The 24,550-nt window shown below is 42.1% G+C and overlaps 2 protein-coding genes across 2 annotated transcripts in view; both read left to right on the top strand.

Moving 5' to 3' along the window:
• Positions 1-7,591: 7,591 nt before the first annotated feature.
• Positions 7,592-8,970, top strand: LOC139214609 (leucine-rich repeat-containing protein 30-like). Its single transcript, XM_070845501.1, has one exon. It carries the CDS (start codon positions 7,814-7,816, stop codon positions 8,714-8,716), a length of 903 nt encoding a protein of 300 aa, XP_070701602.1. The 5' UTR covers positions 7,592-7,813; the 3' UTR covers positions 8,717-8,970.
• A 5,727-nt stretch (positions 8,971-14,697) lies between these two features.
• LOC139214775 (receptor-type tyrosine-protein phosphatase mu-like) overlaps positions 14,698-24,550 on the top strand; it is a 143,774-nt gene continuing 133,921 nt past the window's right edge. Inside the window, exon 1 of the mRNA XM_070845697.1 lies at positions 14,698-14,770. Within this exon, the coding sequence (XP_070701798.1) occupies positions 14,698-14,770 (73 nt within the window). The remainder of the gene's footprint in view (positions 14,771-24,550) is intronic.

Here is a 24,550-nt window from a genome sequence, read left to right as displayed (position 1 = left end):
ATAGGCACACTCTGGAATTCAAGGCAGGCGTGGTGACAGTGGTGAAATGACGAGAGTCCTCTTTGCTTTTAAACTCTAATGTTTCTTATGTGTGTCAGTCACTTGTGAGTACTTCACAAACACCAATGATGCAGCCTGTAAAACAGAATTTTATAGCCAGAGGTCCTGAAACTGCTGAGATTTTCCGCAAAAGCTTGAATGCCAGTTTAGAGAGTTCTGGAGCAAAACTCTTGAAATAATTATACACTCAAAAATAGCTTATAGACCCAAGGGTGTGCAGTTTTTCGTGCCCTGTGACCAGCGAAATCCCCTGTTTCCCTGTCACGTCCTGGAGCATTACTACTTAATCACAGAACTGTCCAACTCCCCGTCAGTAAGACCCAACTGTTTTGCCTCCACACACACTTCTCAGCACTGGAGACAAGAAATCACTGGTGTCAGCAATAGGCGATTTGTTCTGCATGACATTGGGTGTCAAAAAAAAAAAAAAACTCAACTGAAATGGCTGAGGGGTGCCTCCAATCACTGGACACACACACACACACACACACACACATATGCTTGTCTATCTTTGTGAGGACCCTCACTGACATAATACATTCTCCAGCCTCTTACCCTAATCTTCATCCATCCACCACAACTAAATGCCCAACCCTGACCCTTACCTTAATCTAAATCCAGTTCTTAAAAACAAGTCTTAACCTTAAAACAGCCCTTTGAAGTTGGGACCGTCCAAAATGTCCACACTGTGCAGTAAAATACACATTCTGGTCCTCACTATGTAGTAAGTACAGGAGCACACACTTACACACACTTAAACACACACACTTACGCTGTTACTCTCTCTCTCTCTCTCTTCCAATCTCACACACACACACACACACACACACACACACACACACTCTCAGGAAATTATTATGACCAAGAATAGGTCACACTGGTAATACAGCCATGTTCTAGCCAGGGATTACAGTGTGCTGACATCGGCCAACAATAAATACCCCCTGCAAGAACAACAGGTGTCTGACAAGATTGTTTCACTTTAATAAAAGGCTTACACAAGCCTCAGAGAAATAATACATTAAGCTCTTTTAGACATGTTGGCCTTTTATTGCTTCATCCCTTCTGATTGGAAAATGTCTTTTTTTTCAACCCTACAATTAATCTCAGAATCTAGCGTGCAGCAAGAGGGAGAGGTGGCGGTGCTGCGCGTGGTAGCTAATGTCATGAGATCGATATTCTCATCACAAACCATGCTGCAGGTTGAAAATTCACTTTCAGGTTTCCAGTCTTTAATTTCTTTAGCTATGCGAGCCATGCAGCTGGAGCTCATGTTTCTGAACCCTGGGTGTGTGGCACCGGCATCAGACTCTTTCAACTCACTGTGAAAGCACCCCTGGCTCTGTTAGTATGCCAGCCAGAGCGCCAGCAGAGCGAGTCAGCCACATCCTCCAGCTGGGCCTGTGCCACCAGCGGGCACCTGGACCCACTCGCAAACCTCATGAAACGGAATGCATATTTAAGTCAGGGGAATGTATTTTTGTGGCATCTTTCGCCAGCGACTATATGTCTGCATGATGCCCGGAGGACACCCGTTGCACCTTTATTTTGCTCATCTTTGAGACTTTTATCTGCCTATTGGGTGCAGCGCAGCCTTTTTAACTGGCAGATTCACTCTTCGGGCTGTGCCTCAGCTGTTGGACTGTGTCCAGAGTCACACAGGCCTGAAAGACAGCCATCGTTATCCAACTCTCACAAGGTGTCATTGTAGGGATCCAATGATTACCATATCAGCACCACATGAAACATTTATGGCTTGCTGGCAGTGATGGCCTGGCAAGCATCCTAATTTCCAGAACAGAGCTTGTCGGATCCTATTGTTTCAAGTTCTGGTGACATGAACATAAAAATCAGCTTGTGGCAAAACTGTACTGTTACTTGTGGTCAGTCTAAAAAAAAACTTGTCATGCGACTTTCTTCACCACACCTGACACACGACCAAACGGATGACATTTACTTGACTAGAATCACAGCGTCACTTCATCTAGCAGACAAAAGTGTTTGCTGCTGGTGTTAATATACATATTGTGAGTCAGTGTCTTGGTTCTACACAGTCTGTCTCTGTGTGCTAAATGGTATCAGTTAGCTTTTGGGTTAGTTCTTTTATCGCTCTATCCTAGATCTTCTTGTAGACGACATGTTGACATCTTCCGGCTGCTTATGTCTCCTCTTTTAGTTGCTGCCATTTCCTTATGTATAGTTTTTAGACTGATGAGAATTAAATATTTCCTTTAGGTATGTACATCCTAATCCTATCCTGCTGTTGAGTCATATACTGTGAATACGCACATTTGAGCACTATGAGTTTGGACTAAATTTATTTCTAGGTTGTTGCCATTCTTTTCAAACAAAGTCTCCAATAGTATTTTAAATCCAAGGCCAAGGCCATGTCTGAAATGAGTTAGTGAAATTAGCGACCAGGTTACATCAGATGTTCCTAAAGACATTCTTTTTAGTGAATTTTCTCGTCATGGCCCTGAGTGCATTTTATTGTTTTATGTTGTTTTGAGGGTAAAATGTATCCAACTCTACTCCACGTACAATATTACAATGCATTTCCCTTAATGGGAAAGAGAAGGCAAGTACCTGAGTGGGAGGGCTACTGCCTGATGTTTCACTCGACACTAAATTCATTCAATGGTCTGAGGTGTCTTGCAGAGGACGAGCCACATGGTGGCTGGTGCTCGGCCCGTAGACAGTAGATCATACACATATTAGCTGACATCAGACTCTATCTAATACAGCTTTGGGGGAGAAGTCCATCATTGTCTCTCTTGGGTCTCTGCTGAGCTTTCAGGGAGTGACGAGGTCAGAGTCGGAGCTCCAAATAAATCAATCGACCTCACTGCCATCCCAAAGCATTGACAGTTCATCTCATCATGATCACTCTGCAACTGTGCTCACTGTACCACTGTTTTTGTTTAGCGATCAGTAGCCTATAGCAGTGGCAGGGAGCAGGTGAGACCCAGATAGGCTGCTCGCTGGTACTTCATCACCCTGCTTGTTGTTGTCACAGCGACAATTGGTCTGTTCTCCCCATCTGCTGCATCAGCAAAGTCAGGACTGATTTGGTCACTTTGGAGCCCAGTTAGCTTTACTCACTGCACTTCTCCGTTGATTCCAGCCATCATTACAAATGGTATCTTTATGTGGTGGAGTTAACCCGGATAGTGCTCTCCCCAGGGTGCCTTTATTATCTATTCATCATGTTGTCCCAGTTTATCTCAAGATGAATCTGGCTGCTTCACTACAGATCTAACTACAGATACCTGGCGTGTGGCCTGGGGAGAGAGATTAGGAGATTACAAGATATTCAACAGAGTAAGAGTTGATAAGGAAGTGACTAATATTCTAACCAAGATGTAGAATGCTTATGAATATGTGTTTGTGCTCTTTTAGCACCAATTTGTCTTCAAAGTAGGGCTCGAATATGTTAAAACTGTCTTGATATACAGTCATTTCCATGGTGAGAATTTGCACAACCAGCCAGGGGGCAACCTCAGTGTGTCCAATCTGGTAAATAAATGAACATTGAAATGAAATGTTCTTGGCCTCGTATTCAGCCTCCAAGCAGACTTGTTGGACACTCCCTCAGATTTCCTCCCCTCTAATTTGCATTGCTGAGTAGATCCTTTGTGTCACCTGGAGGTTTGGGCAGAGCCGTGTTGCAGCCAATTTCCAGATGGTAATTCAAATGTGTGACATTTCCTCAATTTTTGACAAAAAAATGCACGACCACTTCCACAGAGTCCATTAGCTGGGAGGATGCGTACACGTGCACAAATGGAAAGTGGAAAGTGTCCAGTGGTGTGAATATTCACATCTGCACCTGCTGAATAATAGACGATTATCAGCTCAGGTGGCTCGCCGTCCAAACCATTTCAGATGCTCTCCCATTTCATGGTGCTAATTTTGTCTGGAATACTGAATAGGCTTGCAAAATGCACATTTCTTGTCTCTTAGCCCTGATCTTGTCTTGTATTCTGTCTAAAGAGGAAACATATTCTTCAATAAGAGTGTTGGCTTCAGGGAGTAATATGTCTGTAATACAGACTCAAGGAGCCTCGGGTCTTGGCAGGTATTCCTTACATTTTAACAGGACAGAGACACCTACGGCGGATTCTGTGGCAGCAAGGCCATATATCATCTATCACTGCCAGAAGCCTCCACAGTAATGAACAAGCAATAATGGTATATATCTTGAACTTGAGTCTCTAAAGGTAGCTCATCTAGAGTCATTATTGTGCCACATAACCAGATGAGCTTTCTCAAATGAGATCATTTTTGTCACCCTGAGGACTGGAGGGTGTAACTGTTCTCAGAGTGAATAACTCATCCTCATTTGCTGCTAATGGTACTCTGTATTAAGGTGTTGTGCGAATGCAAGAGGAATGGTATATCCTATTTTCTTGTAATTTCAATCTCAAGCTGTTTCCACACATCTGTTCCTCTGATAGAAAGGAAGAATCATTTGAGGGGAAAAAAAAAAACATGCACATGATAAAGAAGAAGCATTTAATGAAGATTCATGCCTCACAAGATTTGGATGAAGTGTCAGTTGATGGTGTGTTATGGAGAAGTATGTCATGATGACACGGAAATGAGCCTTACTCGCTCTGTCCACCTACCTATCTAGCTTCTAGCCCACCCCCTCCTTCCATCTGTCCATCCGCATCAGCTTATTCAGGTATCGCAATGCCACAGTTAACCCATAATGAGGGATATGCATATGAAGCCAAGGGTTTCCTGCATATTTGACAGCATGTGTTCTGAGCCTCTCCGGGGGTTCTGTTTGCACATGGGGTGGGGGCTCTAATGCTCCCAGCTAAGGTGTCATTTTTCATGTAAATAGAGGATGGCAGGATATAGCACTCCTGCTGTTTGTGAAATCAACCATGGCACGCCTGTACATAACATCAGCATCGCAGATCTCCTCCTAAAACCTGGGGGCTATATAAAGGCTTTGTGTTACCAGTCAGCCTCAAACCAGTTTCTACACAAAGTTACTCTGATTTGAAGCTGTTCGCATTTACTAAACAATGTCCATATGAGACATGCTGCACAAGTAGCTGCGTGAATGGGACAAGCACCCCAACAGCCTTCTCTCCAATGTCCAATTCAGCAAACACATGATTCAGTCTGTCATTCTTAAGTGCTGATGTAGCCCTGCTCAGAGCTGAGGCACTGAGTCCCCAGAGCTGGATATCACCGCTAACTGTCATCCAAGTACTTTGATTACTGGACTGGGAGAAGAATGATGACTAAGGCCACTCTAAGTCCTGGTCAGACTCTGTAAGGCTGTCGAGGAAAGTGGATCAAGTCCAAGGTCCCATTTACACCTCTCACGTTTATATAACATGTTCGGGATTCACGACTGCAGACCTCCTCTCCTGTTCCAAAAGTCATGTTAATCACTTTAGTGAAACCTTTTAGAGAATGATTGGTGCCATAAATTGAATATGAATGAAAATAGTGTTTATTTCAGGAGAAAAGAGGCAAGTTTTGTCTTTATTTGGCAAAATTTGGCCCTTTTACCTATATGTTATTTTACAATTATTAGAAATCACAGTAACACTTGATGAAATTTCTCTTATTTAACATTTATAAGCACAAGGTATATGAATGGCTTATAATGCACTGTAATGTAGTTGTAAGCAGATATAAGATCTTTTAGGTGTTAATGATAAACAAGTATTTATGATGTAGTTACCAAGAATTTCTCCAGTGAAGAAACTATAACTGTGTGCTGATTACTGAATAGATAATGAATTACGATATAATGTAACCCAGTTATTATTACATTAAACATGTCTTAATAGAAGTTATAAATGATTAAAAACACTCTACAGCTAATACCTCCTGTGCATAAATGCTTAGAATGTCCTTATATCTGCATATAACCACATTGCAACATCTTAAAAACAATTAATTGTATGTACATATACTTCTTAATGATAATAAATGGAGAAATAGATAGCACAGAATCTCAGTGTACGTGCTGTACATTTTGTACATTCAGCATCCTGTAAAAGGGATCTCTCCTCTGTTTCTCTGTCTGTTTCTTGTGGTTTTCTTCCTTGTTATAGGATTTTGATTCACTAAGGATAGAGGTGGTCACATGCTGTATAAATTGTATAGGTCAAACTTTTTATTTGGGGCTAAATGACTTGAACTCCCTCAAGTGATGATGCTTTAGTAATGCTGCCTCACAGCAGGCAAACCAGCAAGTGAGGCCTTTTTTTTTTTATGTGGAGTTTGCGTGTTCTCCTCTGTCTGCCTGGGCTTCCTCCTACAGTCCAAAGACAAGCAGGTTTTATGAAATGGAGGTGAAATGTAGCAACACTGTTGTATAAAAATATTTCACTACGAGTAAAAGCTCTACATTTACATTGTCACTTGAGTAAAACAGAATTAGCTTTAGTATCAAAATGAGCAAAGTGCACTATTAAAAGGAGAAGCACTCAAAATGCAGAAAAAATTGCCTGACTGTTTTACATTATTTAATAAATCATTTATTTTATTACTACTGATGCATTAATTTGTAAGCAACACTTCACAGTTTTTCTATTCTATATGCTACTAGTTAATTCTACAGCAGTGCATTATATTCTAGGAGCTCATCAAATGTTTTATGTTTTGAATGTGTTTGTCCAGTGATACTCTGAGTACCTGTACAGCTTATGCTGCATTATGAGATATCACAACCCTCATATGACTCTGAACTGATCAAGCAGACAGTAGAATCTATTCACTCAACTCAAGGTAAATACTGGAAAATTATTGTTTAAATGCTTTTATTAATTTGACCTTTTCTAAAAGGAAATGGAACAAATAGCTTGCAGTGAATGCTATTAAAAACTCTTTAGAGAAAAAACAAAAACATAAAGAACTTTTTATCTCAGCGTGTAAGTTGCTGGGGGGAAAATGTGAAAGCGCTATGCTTTTATATGCTTTTACATAAAGAGAGATTCTCCCCTTGGGGCCGCATGAATGAGATTTTGAATAGCAGTAGCGTTTTCAAGAAACATACTGGAATGTTCCACGTCTTTTTGCACTTGAGATTCAAACAACACATGTCTGTGCATACGGGTCCACTAATACCTCTAAGATCTGTTACTTTTTTGAGAGATGATTCAGTGCTTTCACGGCTGCCAGCTTGGTGCCATATTTCAGTCGAGACAAGAGATCAGAGAGCTTATGGTCAGCCAGAGAATAAAACTCTTGCAAACTCTTACGATATAAAACTGATTACGAAAAATATCAGATGCAGCTAACGAGATAAACACGGTGTGAGGGTGATAGCATTTGTGAGCACCAGTGTATTTTTGTGAGTTAGGCTATGAGATCATGGCAGTGACCTCAACTGATTGAGCTCAAACAGCATCCTATCCCAAGTCCAGCCCTCCTGTAGTGGGTGGGGAGCAGGCTATCTGTGGACTTGCAAAGTGACAGGACCAGCTGGGGTATGAAATCCAGTAAGACAGGCAGTTGGTCTGGGAGCCGCAGACCACGAGTCCCTGTAGTGCTCAGTTACAGCAGCATGCAACTCAACTCGCTGAGAAAAATTCAGCCAGGATTCAGCGTAACAGCAGCCGACACTCCGTAGAGCTGATCATGTTCTGTGGCTCGATCAAGAACCCTGGAGATCAATCAGCAGCCATTACCCTTAGCAATCCTCTCAGTGTTGGTGATTCATCTAATCGCATGCTGACATCTTGTTATAGGTGATAGAATCAACAGTGCCGCGAGGACGATGGGTGGGAAGCAGTCTCGCAGTTTCTCCAACAAGGAGTTGAATGAGGTGAGTATGAGTCAAAGGAGGGAGAAAAGTGCTGGGAGAGAAGACCAGCCCAGTTTGTCCTCAGCTGCTGAGAGGATCCGCAGACACGCGACGGTGCACTTTGGCTACAGCACCCTCAGTCTGGCCATGCGGGGACTTGATGGGACCCCCAGTGAGCTGTGGGAGCTCCGAGAACTGCAGAAGCTAAACTTGTCCATGAACTGCCTGATCTCTCTGCCCCCTGCCCTGGGAACTCTGGACAATCTGGTGATCCTCAACCTGTGGGGTAACAACCTGTCTAGCCTCCCGCCTGAGATCGGCCTCCTAAAGAAGCTGCGCGTGCTCTTTGCCTGTCGTAACCGCCTGAGCGAGGTCCCCGAGGAGCTGGGGTCCTGTACCTGCCTGGAGGTGCTCAGCCTGGCCAACAACCAGATCACAGGGCTCCCTGGCAGCTTGGCCACCATTCACAATCTGACCAAACTCAACCTTAGCCACAACCGCATTGTTCACATCCCCACCTGTGTCTACAGCATGAGGAGCCTGGTATTTCTTCACCTGGCTTGCAATCGTTTGGAGACCATTGCAGACCAGATTCAGGACTTGGTTAACCTGAAGATCCTCATCGTGGAGGGAAACAGCATCCACACTCTGCCTAAGACGCTGTGCTTCCTGGAGTCTTTAGAACTCCTCAATGTTGACTTCAATGACCTGCAAAATGTGCCTATGGAACTGTACCTACTGAGCAGGCTTGGGAGGTTGGCCTGCCACCCCCTGGATAAAGGACTTCATATTATCCACAACCCCCTTCTCAAGCCTATCCAGGAGGTGCTACAAGGGGGACTCAGTGCCCTCTATAACTACCTCAAGCCCACATGAGGGACTACCACTGTGCGTGTGTGTGCTCATCTGTGGGTGTGTGCCTGTGTGCCATTATGAGATGGTGGCACAAATCTGACCCCTGGCACGTGGTAGTCATGCTGTTAGTGTTACCACACTAGCTGTTACCACAAACTGCCTGATTACATTACAAGACTATCACTCAAGACAAATGACCATTACTCTATCATGATGTTAATATATCCTGTTTCTTATGTAATGTCAAAGTTGGGTTAAAAATAAACAACAAGTCACTGCTGTGTCATGCCTAAACATTTGTTAATCCACAGCATAGGGGTCAGAACAAGTTGTACAGCTCAGGCAAAAATTCACAGGTCTACATTTGGGGGCTGATTACTGGCCGGTTTATCTTGTTTGGACTGTGGCAGTGAGGGGGGTATAGTTCAGCCACAGATCACCACCCTCCCTGGTGCATTCGTGTCACGGGACCTGGTGCGTAAAGTCAGTGGAAAGAACAGTGGAGGGGGGGGGGGGCTTACGATCTGCAAAAAAAATACACACCACAACAGAGACTTAGACTCTGATTATATATTGTTCCACTACATCGGATCAGAGCAGGGCTGAGCAGGGCTCCTCTGAGGTTGTCAGGTGTTGTGACAAAAAAAGTACAATACAAGTAATTGAAAATTGCTTCACAAAACAGATGGTGGACTATTGTAGAACAAACTGTTCAACTCAATTCAAATAATTTAAAGCAACCATTAAGTTCAGAAATCTTGAAATGTAATTTATTCTAAATAATTCATTCAAATTTGGACCCTTTACCTGATGGTTTTCAACAACTCCCTTTGCCCTAAGCAGTTTAAAACTGTGGTTGTAGTTAATGGAAAAAATGCAGAGGGAGCATTATGAATGGTAAATGGTCTGTATTTGTATAGTTCTAGTTATTTCAACTACTCAAAGCACTTTACATGACATCCTCATTCACCCATTCTTTATACAGGAGGAATGTAATTTGGAGGAGACTATTCTTTCACACTCATTCACACATTGAAGTTGGGGTTCAGGAGCAAGTTGGGGTTCAGTGTTTTGCCCAAGGACACTTTGACATGTTGACCCATAGGAGCTGGGGATCGAACCTCCGACCTTCAGATTGAGGGACGACCCACTCTACCACTGAGCCACAGCTGCCTAACCCTCCAATGTATATTTGACCAGTCCAACCCAACAACTGAAACATTGTACCTCAGTATTATAGTTATGCGATGTTTTGTGGATTCATACTGAAATAATACAATGTGATACTATAAATAATATGAAATAATCATATTGTTTGATTTTTTTATGTTGATCAAATTGTATTTCAATACAAAAAAAGTGTAATATTTGTGTTACAAGTACGCAAAAAGAATCAATTCTGTTTTTAGTTATAAAAGCTGTTTGGTAAAATCCATGGATAATCGTGATGTGGACACACAAACATATACACACACTCACACTTCTCTTTAATACACCTAGAACAGTAAGGTGTGTTAAGGTGCTTTATTTTATTTAGAGTAGTAGAGCAGCTTTATGATGCAGTGAGTATAACTGGATAAATGTATCTGTTCTATTAGTATACCAACAAGTTGCTCCGGAGTTTGTGTCAACTGAGCTGCTCAAATATTAATGAAGTTTAGATGTCACCACAGTTTAAGAGGGTCAAACACATTTTCAACTACTTACATTGAAGTTTGTGCAATGGAAGAGGCAGAAAAGTGACCTCTGTTGGTGCGTTCCTGTTACTACATTAGTAAAAGTGAATGCTGAGCTAGCCTTTCACCCTCTCCGTCGCTCTCTGTTAGTGCAGCACACACAGACACAGACACACAGACAGACACACACACACACACACCCTACGTATTCATGATGGATGAATCCCTCCTGAATAGGTCTTTGTCCTAGATAGTGATCATGGGATATGTTGTCAAATAAAGCACCTATAAGGACTTTGCATCAATGTGAGTCAGATGACCTGAATTCAGCTATGTGTGGTGATGTTGCTATTCTAGTGATCATGAAATATAGAATGACTTTGTCTGCTTGTGTCAGCTGTGTAACATAACATATAGTGAACATTACACAGTATAGACAGAAGATTATACGTCTGTAACAAACAGACTAAAACTCAGTTATTTTAATTCCAAAGGAATTTCAGTAGCCAAAGTAAAGACTGGGATCTGCTTGTGAAATGCAAACAGTCTCTTGTGTACAGTGAAATAAAACAGACTATGAAGATTAATTGAAGTGATCCTTTGCAGTCTGGCAATCAAGCTCGTTGTGAATAGTACTCACTCACTAGTGGTCAGCTGTGCACCAGGGATCACCCATGACTGCCCCTAGCAGACTTTGTAGGATTTGCTGATCCTATTTAATTGCTACGTGCTCCGATAACTTTGCTTTATAATGAGACACTGTGGAGGACAGAACAACTGGGTGAGCACAGATTGGCACCCGTGTTCTTCATTCAAAGGTATTTTGCATTCAGAAGCCAAAGCTTAGAAAACAGTTTAGCATCACCAGCAGCCAGTGACTTCCCATAATGAGGGACAGCTAATCAATCTCGTATTGAGCTTTTGACAATCAAGGCACAGGATAATCACAATGGAATTAAATGACAAAATCATTGTTGTCTGGCAGCCACATGAGGAGAGGCTTAATAAGTCTTTCTTTGGAGTGCAGTTTAAGTTCTGTGATTTATTCAGTCACGCTGAGACTTCTCACATAGGGTGAGGTGATTGGCATTTATTGACAAACAGCATTATACTACCACTTATGCCAATTACTACAAAGTGTTATTTAGCACATCATTCTCATGTTTGACTGATTTAAAGTGTTCCTGCAGGGAGAAATATGAAGGAGAGTAGATTTGCTGAAGGGCAACAGGTTCTTACTTCGCTGGTGGCGGCTCTCCGCGATGAAATGCCAATATCACCTATTCAGCAGCTCAGGATGTTGTTCAGAAATCAGCAACAGTGAGTCACTGAAACAGTGGGCCATGTCATAACCTTTGAGGCCTAAATATGGAATCTTTTGATCCTGGTCTGGCACCAACTTTGCTGCCACTTCCTCCCAGTTCAATCAGTGGGATGTCCCTGCTTTTCTGTGTCTTGCTTTGAGAGTGCGATGAAAGTAAGAGCATGAAAGGTTACCGTGTAAAAAAAAGTGGCTGGCCAACATACAGTATTTTTAAAGGTAGACTTTGTACATGGGCTTGATTTTTCTATAACCACACATGGAGACGATATGTGATTCTCAAACAGGTGTAGCTCTGCAGCTCAATCAATTATCACTGTGGTTAGAAGTAAAGGATGAATGGCCCAAAGAGTCGGGTAAAAACATTTGAAATAGTTAGCTAAAAGTGCTGCTGCTAAACTAATGGATCAACATTTGAATTAGTTATCTTGCTAGCTATCAGCTTACCAGCTTCTGTCACTCTGAGTTGTAATACTTAAACATTGGCGGTTCAATTGTATGAAGAAAGTATTGTAATAATATCTACTTTTATATGAAATGCAGTTTAAAGTCAACTCAGACTCAACACTGTTGGGACATAGCGGGTTTGGCTGATGGTGGGGTACTTTAGGCCATCTGATAGGGCTGTGGGAGTGCATCAGACACAAATGTATGATTATGATATATTTGTTGAACATGACTTAGAACTGTGTTTATGGAGCCCTGCTGAAACACAGCCCTCAATCACACATTCACAAACACACACTCTGTTTCTCTCTCTATGCCTCTGTGCATTCGTGGGTGCAAACAATGATGCCATCCATTCATTCCTCCATCCAATCGGAGGAGTTTACATTCTCATCAATTCCCATGACAGCTCTGCTCAGACTGGTATTCATGCATTCCTGGCAACATAACTGTTGCAGCCAAGACAATACTTAAAGACGACAAAAAGACATGTGGCGCTTCTTGTGAAATGCTTCAGCCATTGTTTGGTGTACTGGTGTGGAAAAACATCAACGGGAGCCATATATCCTTGACAACCCGAGGTCATTGTGAGACTAAATGTAGGCCTGTGTCAATCTGGGTGCATTTTAATTAGCTATGAAAACTGCTGGTACAAGTGAAATCGCCATGTGTGTTTATGTATGCAAAAACAATAAAGGAATGACATTGGTTGACTTTGTCGTTAGTTGCTTCTCCATCGCTCTGTTTGATATTGCTGTGAGAATATCCCACCGTTGTTTGCGCTCGCCGTCTCAGATAAGACTAATTTTGAACAAATATTTGCGTATATTAAAGTCGATGATTCATCGAAGCTGAAAAAGCACACGTGTGGAGATGTGGTCCTGTTTTGGCAGGTCAACTGATGCGGTCCTTTTGAACGTGAGCTTGGGTTTCCCTTTAATAGGATCAATGTGTGAATTTGACCAGAAAGGACACACAAGGTGAATGATGATTAAGAATCCAGCTGGCAACATTTTTTTTTTAACAACATATAAATATTTGTTAATAAATGAAGGAGTCAGGTTGAGCATGAAAAGTGCTTACACAGTGTATAAAATCACCTTCCAAAGAAAAAAGTGGAATTACATCATTTTCATTTGTTCAGAGCTTCTTTTAAAAGGTTTAATATTAGTTTTTTGACCAGCAGATGAAAAACAATCTCACCACGAGTTCCATTTAGTAGCTATTGCGAAGCTTTCAGTCATATCACTTGATCGTCATCAGTAGATTGAGATGATTGGCTTTATAGTTAATTTATGTTTTATTTTCAAAATAGTCTTATTAGTATTGGAATGATTACGCAGCTTTCTGCACAGTCTAATCATGAATATGATGGCAGCGCAGCTCAGAAATCAAAGTTTATCACCTTGATACTTCATGACTTTTCCTAATTTTACAAGAATTGTTTTGTACACATGATTTTGGAATTAAATCCGCTGCAGAAAATAATTTCTGTTTTGGGGTCTCAGAGACAGCAGCTGGAGAACATGGTTCAATTTAATGGATTTCCACATCTGTGATTGGTGTTGACAGTAGACGTTGCACAGCACTACTCCTCACAAATCCCAAATAAATCCACTTGGTTTTCTGTTATAGGAATTTCACAACAGTTAATTCACAGGACATGTAACAGGGAGTTAGACGCCTCGAGTCTAATTAACCTCAAACATAAATAACACCACTGTGCAGATAACCAAAGGGTATTTATATCTTCTTATGTATACCCCAGTGTTTATTTGGTGAAACAATAATGCATCAGTGCTTTGTCACCTTCAACAAATGCTCAAGATCAGATTGTGTTTAAAGGACTATGTGATACTTTTCTTCAGGTTGGGTTTTAATTAATGCCATAAGAAGATAAAAATGTATCTAAAGGCAATAATTGGTTGATTTTGCAATTATTATTTTCATATGTATAAAAGTGGGGTGTATGGGACCTCGAACAATGAGGAAGTGAAGCCAATGTCAGTCTCAAACAGCACAATATCACTGACTAGTTTTTTTTAATTACTACCTTTAATCAGTGATGGCAGACTTCATTCTTAAACGGCCGGGATGCTGCTTAACCTCAGCTCACTTCAGTCTCCACAGCTGGTCCAAATAAGCGCCAATGGAGTCACGGTCAGAGGAGGGGAGGAGGAGGGGAGGAGGAGGGGACACCCCCGCCTGTCCTCTCGCTCACATGCGGGGCTCATACGCGCCCTCTACCGGACAGACAGGGCGCGCACAGCTGCTGCTCTCCTGGAGCTGCCGGACCACTCAATCCGCGCGTAATTCAGGAATCAGGACTCACTCACACATTCCTCCTCCAAGTGTGGAGCAAGCCGGCAAGGAGCAGCCGTGTCGGCGACAGTGTCCTCTCACACCCCGACAGCACGCCTCAGGGACGGAGGGCAGGGCGAAGACACTTTAGACTGAACACTCCTAAAAGTATAGGTAGGATTCAAGTTGCAATAAAGAAAGAAGAGTTGCCAGTTAACCCCGCGGCTCGGGGTTAACGCTACGACGGCGCTGTCGACATGGATAAAGTTATCAATTGCTTGTTTGCTGCAATAACGCTGCTGTTGTCCGTCCGGGGGGAAGTTTTTAAAGGTAAGGCTGATTACCTGGAGATGTTTGCATGGACAGAACACAAACGCAGTCCTGTTTTATGCCACAGAGACGAAGGGGAGGGGAGGAAAGGCGCTTAAACTCAGTTTGCCCACTGTTTTGTCTGATACTTTACCCGCAATTTTAGAGGTTTTAACTAATGCTGATGGTGTGAATTCGAGCACATGTAAAGTAATGTAAGTTATATGAAGGTGGCACCCTGCTTGTAAAATGATTAATTCACTTCCCATGTGATTTACAATCACCAGGATGGCACAGTTTGCCGCTACAACACTGGCACTCAGGCAGTAGTTTGTTCTCACCTTTCGTGCCGCTGTGCGCAACGAGCAGGTGCGCAACGGGCACCGGAGCGGCTGCGCTGCGTTTGACGGCGCGCTTTCTGTGACCGCAAGTTTAAGGAGTTCACTGTTTTTGGTGTCTAACTTTATCTTGATAAGTTGCTGTCTAATGTGATTAACCTCAAGGGATTCTCGCACCAAAGTGTCGCCGCGTGCGCGCTGTTGGTCGTATACGGCGAGGCGATAAGCCCAAAGAGACCTACTGTCACTGTTTCACCGTGAACTCCGTGTGAACTTCATGTAAGATGTCCCTGTGACCATTTCCACGTAGGTTACAGCCACTTTAACGTGGACGTGATCGCCTTAAATGCCTCATGTAAATGATGTTTGGAGAGCACAGTTCTTTCCATCCCAAGTTTTCTCAGCATTTTTCATCCTAAGTGCAAAAACAGTTAAATTTCTGTGCACAATATCAAATCCCACATGTCACACGCCTCTACTAGTAGTTTGCATATGACATGCTTTAAAAAAAATATATAAATCTTGGTTTTACTCCTTTTCCACATTAAAAGAATCCATAGTTCCTAATATGGGCTTGACTTGTGTTTTTTTTGGAGCTGTCTGCCCACAAATCCACTTTGAATGAAATAACTGGGAAAAAGTTAATCAACCTCTCATTTTTTTTTAACAGAACTGTTTGGTCTTTGCGTACTTTGTGTTGTCAGCTGGGAACACATGCTTTTGGATGTCTCAGAGTCTGGTCTGCTTTGTCATTTTGTCACTTCAGATTTGATGGATTGCTCGTTTCGCTGCTGCAAACTTTCCCATAAAGACACAAAAACAGCACTCAAATTAATGATATTCATACACAGGCAACTTCATTTCTAGCAAGTCTATTCAAAGCTTTGCACAGAGGAAAAGTTCAGGGATTAGTACCAGATAGTGACTCATTAGAATTATTGAAATAGAAGTGCAGACTTCCACCTTCAGTGTAATGGCCGTAGATTGCCCGAAGGGACTTAACATTCTAGTCTAATTTAACCCCTAAAGAGGTCAATCCTGCTGTCTACACAATGGCATTATCACTGTGGAAGAAGAGCACATTAGCCTATATTCATGCCAATCAATGTATGGACGATGAATGTCCCGTCTGAGGGTGATCCATACTGCCAATGCAATTAGTTAAAAACTTCATAAAAACACAGAATAGACTGACTGAACGGGTTTGATTTTACATCCTGCTCAGACTCCGAGGCGGAGGTGTGTGTGTGTGCAGTGAAGTAGTGGTGGGATGTGTGGCCTCAGTTGTAGCTGGATGCTGTGGGATTCAGCAGACCACTGAAGCAGTTTTCAGAGAGCCTGTTGGGGGCAGCATGGTACACATATAATATGATACCCAGATGATGAAGTCAAGCCGCTCAGAGTGGAGCACCACGAGCCAGACACATGGATCAGGATTCAGATGCACTCTGGAAACTATTTGTGTCTCTGCTCTGGCAAAATTTCAGTTTGATCACACCTCTGATTAAATAAAACCAGTTGGCTGCTTAATAAATTATTATTTCTTGTTTATTTTATGTGTCCCTTCATATCAGAAATCTTTATCTAGAGGGTACTGGCATATTTGGAGTTGAAGAAAAGAAAATGTTTGAAGATAAATAAATAGTTTTTATCAAGTAGTATGCACGCCAGGGGTCCATTTCAGTGAGCGAGAACTCTCTTACCCTGGAGCTCAAAGTATTCCCAGTCCATTTTTGTGTGAGGTTTATCACTCTTGCCCGCTGGCAACCACAGGACTGGGAGATTTATTGGAGTGGGTTGCACTGCAGGGCTCCCAGTGGTGCCGAAACCATCGATAAATGTGCTCCTAATTGCATGAGAGTGTGTGTAAATATGTAAACCAGGAAAAAATCAATTGGATGTGTGTACCTCTCTCTGGCTAGGTGACGGATTAGCCACACACGGATGGAGAGGTAGAGGCTAAATATGAGCCTGTGCATACGGCTAGAGACATTTGTTATGGAGAGTATGTGATAACAGCTCATGTGATAATTAGATCAGTGAGGTAACCAGAGTACCAGTCGACTTCAGTGCACAGTATCAGTGCCTTGTGACTGTGCAGCCTCAATTGGATCACAGAGAACAGTTTGGAGGTCTTTTAATTTACGAGTAAAAACACAGAACCGACTCCATAATCAGGATCACACTGTATCAGTTTGATCTCGTTCCTTTGTGAACTTGTTTACCTGGATATCTGCTCTCAGTGGCACTGATGAACTGCTCTTTCGTTGTTTTTTTTCCCCTCCGTATTGCATTCACAATGCCCACTGGATACTCTAGGTTAAGAGAGAAAGCAAAAAAAAAAAAAACGATAAATCACTTGTTGTGTATGGCCAGTGCCTCTGTTTTCTACATTATGTGGACAGCTTTTTTTTCTAGAAGGCCTGGCCTTTGATATCTATACTCTGTCTTTTGACCGAGCACATTAAATTCCAGGGAGCTCCGCGCTTTGTTATGTTTACCACCTTTTCCAGCAGCCATAAAACCTGCCTCGTTTTCTGATAGGGGTGAGCCGTGTGTTGAGAATAATGCCCATGCTCGGAGAGTAGAGCTGTAGTTTGTCATTGCAGAGTGACTGCTGCTGATAGTGTCCTGGTTGACCGATCCTGATTGCCATCCAAGCTGTGACTAAGGAGTAAAACAACACATTGGCTGCTTGGGAAGATAAACAGCACTTCATTTGAAGTCTGGCAATAATTTAGATAGTTTTTCACTCATGAAATGTTTCTTTTTTCCCCCTTCCCCGTCCCTCCTCCCAGCTGACTCAGATTTAATAGAGACTTTTCCGAAAGGTGTCCTGAAGGGTGGCAGTTTCCTTTGTGTGAGCCAGTGGAGAATGAAATTAAATATGCATGTGATTTTTTTTTTTTTTTCTTTCTCTTTTTTCTTTTTTTGATGGCTTCAACCAGTGTTGGAGGAGAGAAAAAAAGCTCCATGGTGATTGATGATAGTACAAAGCAGAAAGTGAGGTGTCTACATTCTTCTGTAACTTTGCTTTTCAGACACTTATATTATGATGATAATGAAGGCGGTGGAAACACATGGATTTACTGAAGCTGTTCAAACACTCAGGGTACATGTGTGACTTCCTAGAAAAGGGTCTGCTGAGTTTGTTGCAGGGCTGTCTTAAGACTGATCATAGCTGGTAGACACGAGGGAAGGAGGGAGGGGGTGTCATGTTAAAAACTAAAACTTTAAGAACTTGCAATATTAAATGCTCATATATAGACTTAGACAGTTTGAAGTGACTAGGCTGATGGGAATATTTTTCCATTTTTGACTAGTACACACGTCTAACATACTTTCTAACAAAATCTCTGCTCTTTGATTTCCAATATGTTTGCTGCAGGACTTCTGTTTTACATACATGGCCTGTCAGTGTCAGTGCATCTTAGTTTTACACCCAATAACAAACTACTTTGCAAAACCTAAAGGAAAATTACACGCAAAACACATTAAAAAAAAAAACACACACACACAAAAACACTTCTTTTTTGCAACGTGACATTGCATCAAGGTATTTCCAGACAACCCCTATTGCAAGAAATATAATGAAATATTAAAAAATCTGCTATGTGAAGCATCAGCAGCTAATGTCAGAAACTGTTAATTCCTCAAAATTAAAAGGTCAACAACGTTTTCGTAGAGAAATCCACCATGTAAGAGGATATCTAATATTTTGCTATCCTCATTAGACCTCTATCAGAATAACAAAACGTGTCCTATCCAGTGTAAAGAGCGCACAGCTTGACACATTATTCAGCTTTGTTTCAGTGGGAAAAGTCAGCATCTGTTCTGTAGACGTCGCCACAAGCCATTCTTGGAAATTGTTGGAAATCAGTAACTGAAGTAGTAGATAAGGGAGGTTTAGGAAAAGTCGAGACTCCAAAAGAAGTAAACAACACTTCATCACAAAATAACTCCCGAGACGCCCTCAACATCACAGACTGATGATGCTTAGGAGTGCATGAGTAACCAAGGGAGGAATTTTTCATCAATTTAGGTGGCAGGAAACATAACTAGTGCAGAGATTAAATCAGAGAGGGATCTGTCCTGTTTAAACTTTTATTGGTGACACAATTAGTAACATTTTAAATGGGATGTTAGGCTGTTTATTAGTTTGTTACCATGAGCTTAAAGTCCTGACTCTCAGCTTTAATTGTGAGGCTGCAAAAAGTGTAGCCATTTTAAGTTAATGTGAACTTACTAAAGAAGTCATGTTATTTAATCCGTCAAATACAAACCAAATGTGAAGGTTTGTTATTTAATTATGTGACCCAATGACGCCCATTGTCTGTATAGACCAGCAGGTGTAATGGATTTGTTTTACCATTTCTGCCCCGGTGAAAACTCTGCAAAGTTAAAATTGGTCGAAGACAATTAAAGTCCAACTGAAAATTTCTGCCTTTTACAGCATACTTTTTATGATAAGTAGGAATTTATATTTTCATTTGTTGGTTACATAATGGTGCCCCCTACTTTTGCATTAATTCGATGTATGTCAATGGCTGCCTTAGTTCACTGACGTTAGTGTTCCATCACTGGCAGAGCAGGCAGCAGCTCGCTACCCAACACAAGAGCCACAGACTCTGAACAACACACATCAGCTTTCCCTCTTATCTAACATGATTATTACAAACACAAGCATGCGTCTTGTCCTGCACCTTTTTAGCTTGTTGAACGAGCGACCAAACAAATATTCACCAGGGAAAAGTGCACTGCTAACGTCAGTTTGCCCGCCTGATGGCTAATTAGCCGCTCAGCTGCAGCACATTAAACGACATGTAAACGCACCTGCAAATGTCACTTTGGTCAGGTTAGATGCTGGTGTGGTCCTTATCTTTAATAGCACTGCTAACAGCACACTGTCTGCCCATGATATGTGGTTATTGCAGAGGTTTGTTTGCTTTATCTCTCATTCTCTATGGCAGTGATTCTCAACCTTTTTGGTGTCAAGGACCCCCGATTGATAGCCACAGACATGTATTTGATAAGATGTACTCTGAGGGATCTCTGTCTGAATAGATCTAGCAGTTCCATAACAGTCTGTACTGCAGATTGAGTGTGAAACCTGTGAACAGAAAAGTCACTCTTGGTCTCTACAGTCTCTCGTTGATCTAACTTGAAGTTAATGAAATAATAGCGAAATTCACATGCTACCCATTTTTCTGTGGACCCCCTGACACCTCCACAAACAGCCCACTGGCCCTGTGGTATAACACTCTGGTAGTCTGCCTGCTGCTGTCAATCAAACACAGACACCAACACGGCCGCTCAGCCAACTGACACAAAGACCATTCTGTTATTTCCCCAAATACCTTTTTAATTATACAAAACTATTAACAGTACATTTTTACTAGACACTTTCACAATATGTGTATTTTAGAGTGGGCTGATTAAATGTGATTTCAGTTGGAACATAAATGGAAAGTGGAAATAACTCTTCTCTGCCTAAGAGTGCCTCTTTTTTTCTGTGTTGAATCCTTTCCAAGCAATGACCCCCAGACATCAGCTGACCTTCAGTCTGTTCCTCAGCGAGTCAAACACATGATAATTTGGACTGAGTCAGATGACTGACCTGGCCGGTCAGGAACATTCCACTGCTGACCATAAAAAGCTCTTTGAGAGCTTTCACTATATGTTTAGCGTCATTGTCCTGAGATTGGGGGACTTTTTCTAAAATGACAGTCATTCCTACGCTGTTCACCAGGAGTGAATGTGAAATTAAAGCTCAATTTAAGGCTTAACGCTTGAATTAAAGCTGAATGCACTTTGAAATGAAACAATGGCTTTGACGTTAAAGTGCTGGAGTACAGAGCCAATGCAACAACAAAAATGTGGCTGTCCAAACACTCATCTTATGGACTGCACTGTAAGTATGGAAAGTGGTTAAGTGCTGGCTTATCGCAGGCACTTTTCAAGCCAAAGAAAGTGAGTAAAAATCTTGGAACGCAAACTCTACCAATATGATCATCTTCATATCCCTGGAGTACCACTCCACATTCAATCATTAGCTGTTGATTTGCAAGTGATTTTATTTACATTCTTGAGAGGCAGTAATAGTTTGAAGTTCACTCTCGAGGCAGCTGATGTGGCTATGTTATCTGGGAGCTCTGCAACGAAATGATAATTGGCCTTGAGATGTGACTGTGTGAAGGATGCTGGACAAACAGAGCTGCTCTAATTATACACAGCTCCTTCTTCAAATGAAGAGGATAAAAGCTAATGAATCGCACACAGGCCAGCAACAGGGGCTGCCTAATGAAGAGAGAGTGAGAGACAGAGAAGGGAGTGTTTGTTAGAGAGGGAAAGTGTTTGTGTGTGTGTAAGGCATGCTCGAACAATTCTGTGATCTCATCACCATGTTGGGGTGGGGGGGGAAAAAAAGCCCTCGGTAGAAAAACAACAACTTACTATGCAGCGGATCATGTTTACAGAAGTCTGCATTCGTTGTAGGTGGCTCAGAGAGTCCAGGCACTCAGGAAAATATCACTAATTAATGCTCCAAGGGTCCCAATTGTTATTAATGGTGACGAGAAGGAGGAGGGAAACGAGGGAGGAGGAGGAGAAGCAGTTTAAACCAGGACATTACAGTGCGTCTGCTCACTTGATTGGTAGGCCTCCCATCTGCATACAAGGATACACGTCAGCTCACTTTTATTCTAAATCTAAAAAAATGCTTGTGTTTTTTTATTTGAAAAAATGTTCACTCCTGCTACCTTGAGAATTAAATCAGTATCAGTGACAAATGACTGGCAGTTACCCTGAGTGCAGTTTTACACTCAGATTGAATTGACCCCGACCCTGGCACATTCCTCACTTATCTTCAAAACCTGCTGTTCAATCAGCTGGTTTCTTTTCAGCATTGTCGCCTATAACCCAGAGGTTATTATGTGGGCTGAAATTGATTCTGATAGAGCACACTTTGATATTTGGTTCAGGTGAGCATAGAGCCTTGACCTGAAGCGTGAAGCTTAATTTCAAGTCTGTCAAATAAAAACTCCCGCCACTGCTTTGACGCCAGAGTTATGTAGTTTAAAAAAAAAGGTGAAAAGTTTCTTCTGTAATTTCATGAATATCTCAAGTTGCCTCCTTCACGGGACAAGTGCACTTGCTAACTTGGAGGAGACACCGTTTCATGCCAAAAAGCTGTCCGCGTAGGATGGTGCTCCTCACACAACTGGTGATAGTGTAGGTGGAGGAGGGGGCCGCTACTGCTGTTTCACCTTGTCTCCTGTTATTTATTAGGCTTCTGTCAAGGCTCAGGCAGTAGGCAGGTGTACTTCCCTCCTCCTCCTCTCCCCATCCGGGCCTTATGCGTATAACCAGAGGCAAAATTCTCCATTACTGTCAGTCTGAATCTGTTGCCGTCACATTAGCACACGTCATGCAGTCATTAATGCATTAGGCCTTGTTTGAGTGCCAGTTATTTGCATTGGTTTTTACACTGTCTATTTGCCCTTGTGCTAAAAGCTGCCTTGGCTGAACCTATTGACCATTTAACTGTTCAATAATGAAGCGATCCCTGAGGATGAATTAGGCCTCAGTGGTCTTGTTGAATAATGGTTATTAGGACATGAAAAAAACAGAATTAACTATCATATACATTTTTATGGTCTTTTGAGTGGGACGTGTAGTAAAATTTTACTTTAATGTACCTACTGTATGTTCTTTAATGCAGACGTATCCCTCTAGCACATGATCTCACCACTAACAGTCGAGCACACCATTATCCAGCCTTATCCTCCACTTTTTCCTCCCAAAGCAGAATGTACCTGATTATACTCCTTTTCGGTCACACTCTGGCGCCTATTTGGAGGCTGTTATCTATTTGCGGTGGAGACTCCTCGGGGAAGCATACAGCCGATAAGAGACTGTTGTTCTGTAAACAGCCCTCTGACCTCCTCAGGCTGGGCTTGGCTCCTTTTCAAATGGGCCTCTTTTGTATTGGCCCCGAAGCTCAAACCTCCGCGTGACTGATTCCCCAGAGGGAGGTTTAATGGCATTACTGTACGCTCCACACCACGCGGGGTGGTCACTCCGGAGGTGTCAGAGCCAGGCTGGGGGAAAGCAGGGAATAAACAGTGGAGAAGAGATGTAATGTTGTCTCTTGCTGAACATTCAGAAAAACAGGACGATAATGTGAATGACCACTTTATGTTCCTATAGTAGGAATGGATTTATCTGATTATACAGCAGTGTTTTCCCTCAATGTCAATCACCATTTTAGTTTTTATCCATATGGCAAACCTCTTATTACGACATATTTTATTCCCACTTGTGCTTGTCCCTGTGACAGTCCATAGTTAACTCACTGAAATCTGACATGAGACAAGTGCATTAATAGCTCCTCTGGGGATGACTTGGCCAAATGCTGGACAGTCCACTATCAAGGACGGTCAGTCAGCTCCACCGATGTCAACTCAGTTTTTAACACATTTCTTATTTAATTTGCCAGCGTGCCTGAGCAAACAGTGCATTGAAAATCAGTAGCCATGGGCTGTACTGCCACAAAGTGTTGTAGTAAATCACTTTGGTGTTAAACACTGCTTCATCGACACGGCTATTGAGACACACACAGCTGCAGGGCCCGTGTTAAAGACAGAGTAAACACAAAACAATAACTGGAAAAGATGATGCCTGGCTTGAAGCTTGACTCCCACCCTGTAATCAGAGTTTGCCACACTAAAGAAATTACAGGGCACAGGAGTCATTAGGAGTGTGGGAGCAGCTCAGGGTTGCAAACGGAAACAAAGTTGAAAACACATGTTTTTGGAATAATGCACATCTGAATAAACAAACCGGTGAAAATCTGACAAGTTGATTGTAATGATAGTATGCTGCTGGCCGGGAGGATGAATTCAGTTGGATGGGATGTCTCAGAGATGTATTGGTATTAGGGCAAAAGGAGTAATTAAAGTGGAAAGCCTCTAGCGCCAGTTGGTGTTTTTCAGCGTTCTCATCAGTCCGACTGCAGCAGCTTTGCGAATCGTGACGATAGCGTGCTTACTTAAACAAGTTAGAACAGAATTAACTCCATGTTTGTTATATTTCTTAGAAACGATTGAATTGAAACAGTCTTGCTTTGTTGGATTTACTCTTGTAAAACAGTTTGTGCAGTTGTCCTACTGCACTCTATAGCCTCAAGAACTACAACTGAAATACTCTGAACACCAGTGTGAATATTTCTCTGTAGTGTGAATATCATTACCCACTGCTGAAGCTGTGGTTTGACTAAAATGCAAACATATCTTTCCCTGTCCTACTAAGTCTTTGAGCAAGTCCCAAGGCTAACCGTGGATTTCCCTATTGCCGTTCCCAGATCTCTAAATGGGGCATTATTCATAATAGGATCCCAGCTGAAGGTAGACAGTAGAGACATTTAAGAAGGCAGAGACAAGAAAAGAATTGTGGTGCAACTGAA

Source organism: Pempheris klunzingeri, chromosome 15 (genome assembly GCF_042242105.1).
Source record: "Pempheris klunzingeri isolate RE-2024b chromosome 15, fPemKlu1.hap1, whole genome shotgun sequence".
NCBI lineage: Eukaryota > Metazoa > Chordata > Actinopteri > Acropomatiformes > Pempheridae > Pempheris > Pempheris klunzingeri.
This window is presented reverse-complemented; position numbering and strand designations above follow the sequence as displayed.

Excerpts from the sequence above, each read along its gene's own strand:
- LOC139214609 (XM_070845501.1), top strand. The coding sequence starts at position 7,814 with ATGGGTGGGAAGCAGTCTCGCAGTTTCTCCAACAAGGAGTTGAATGAG.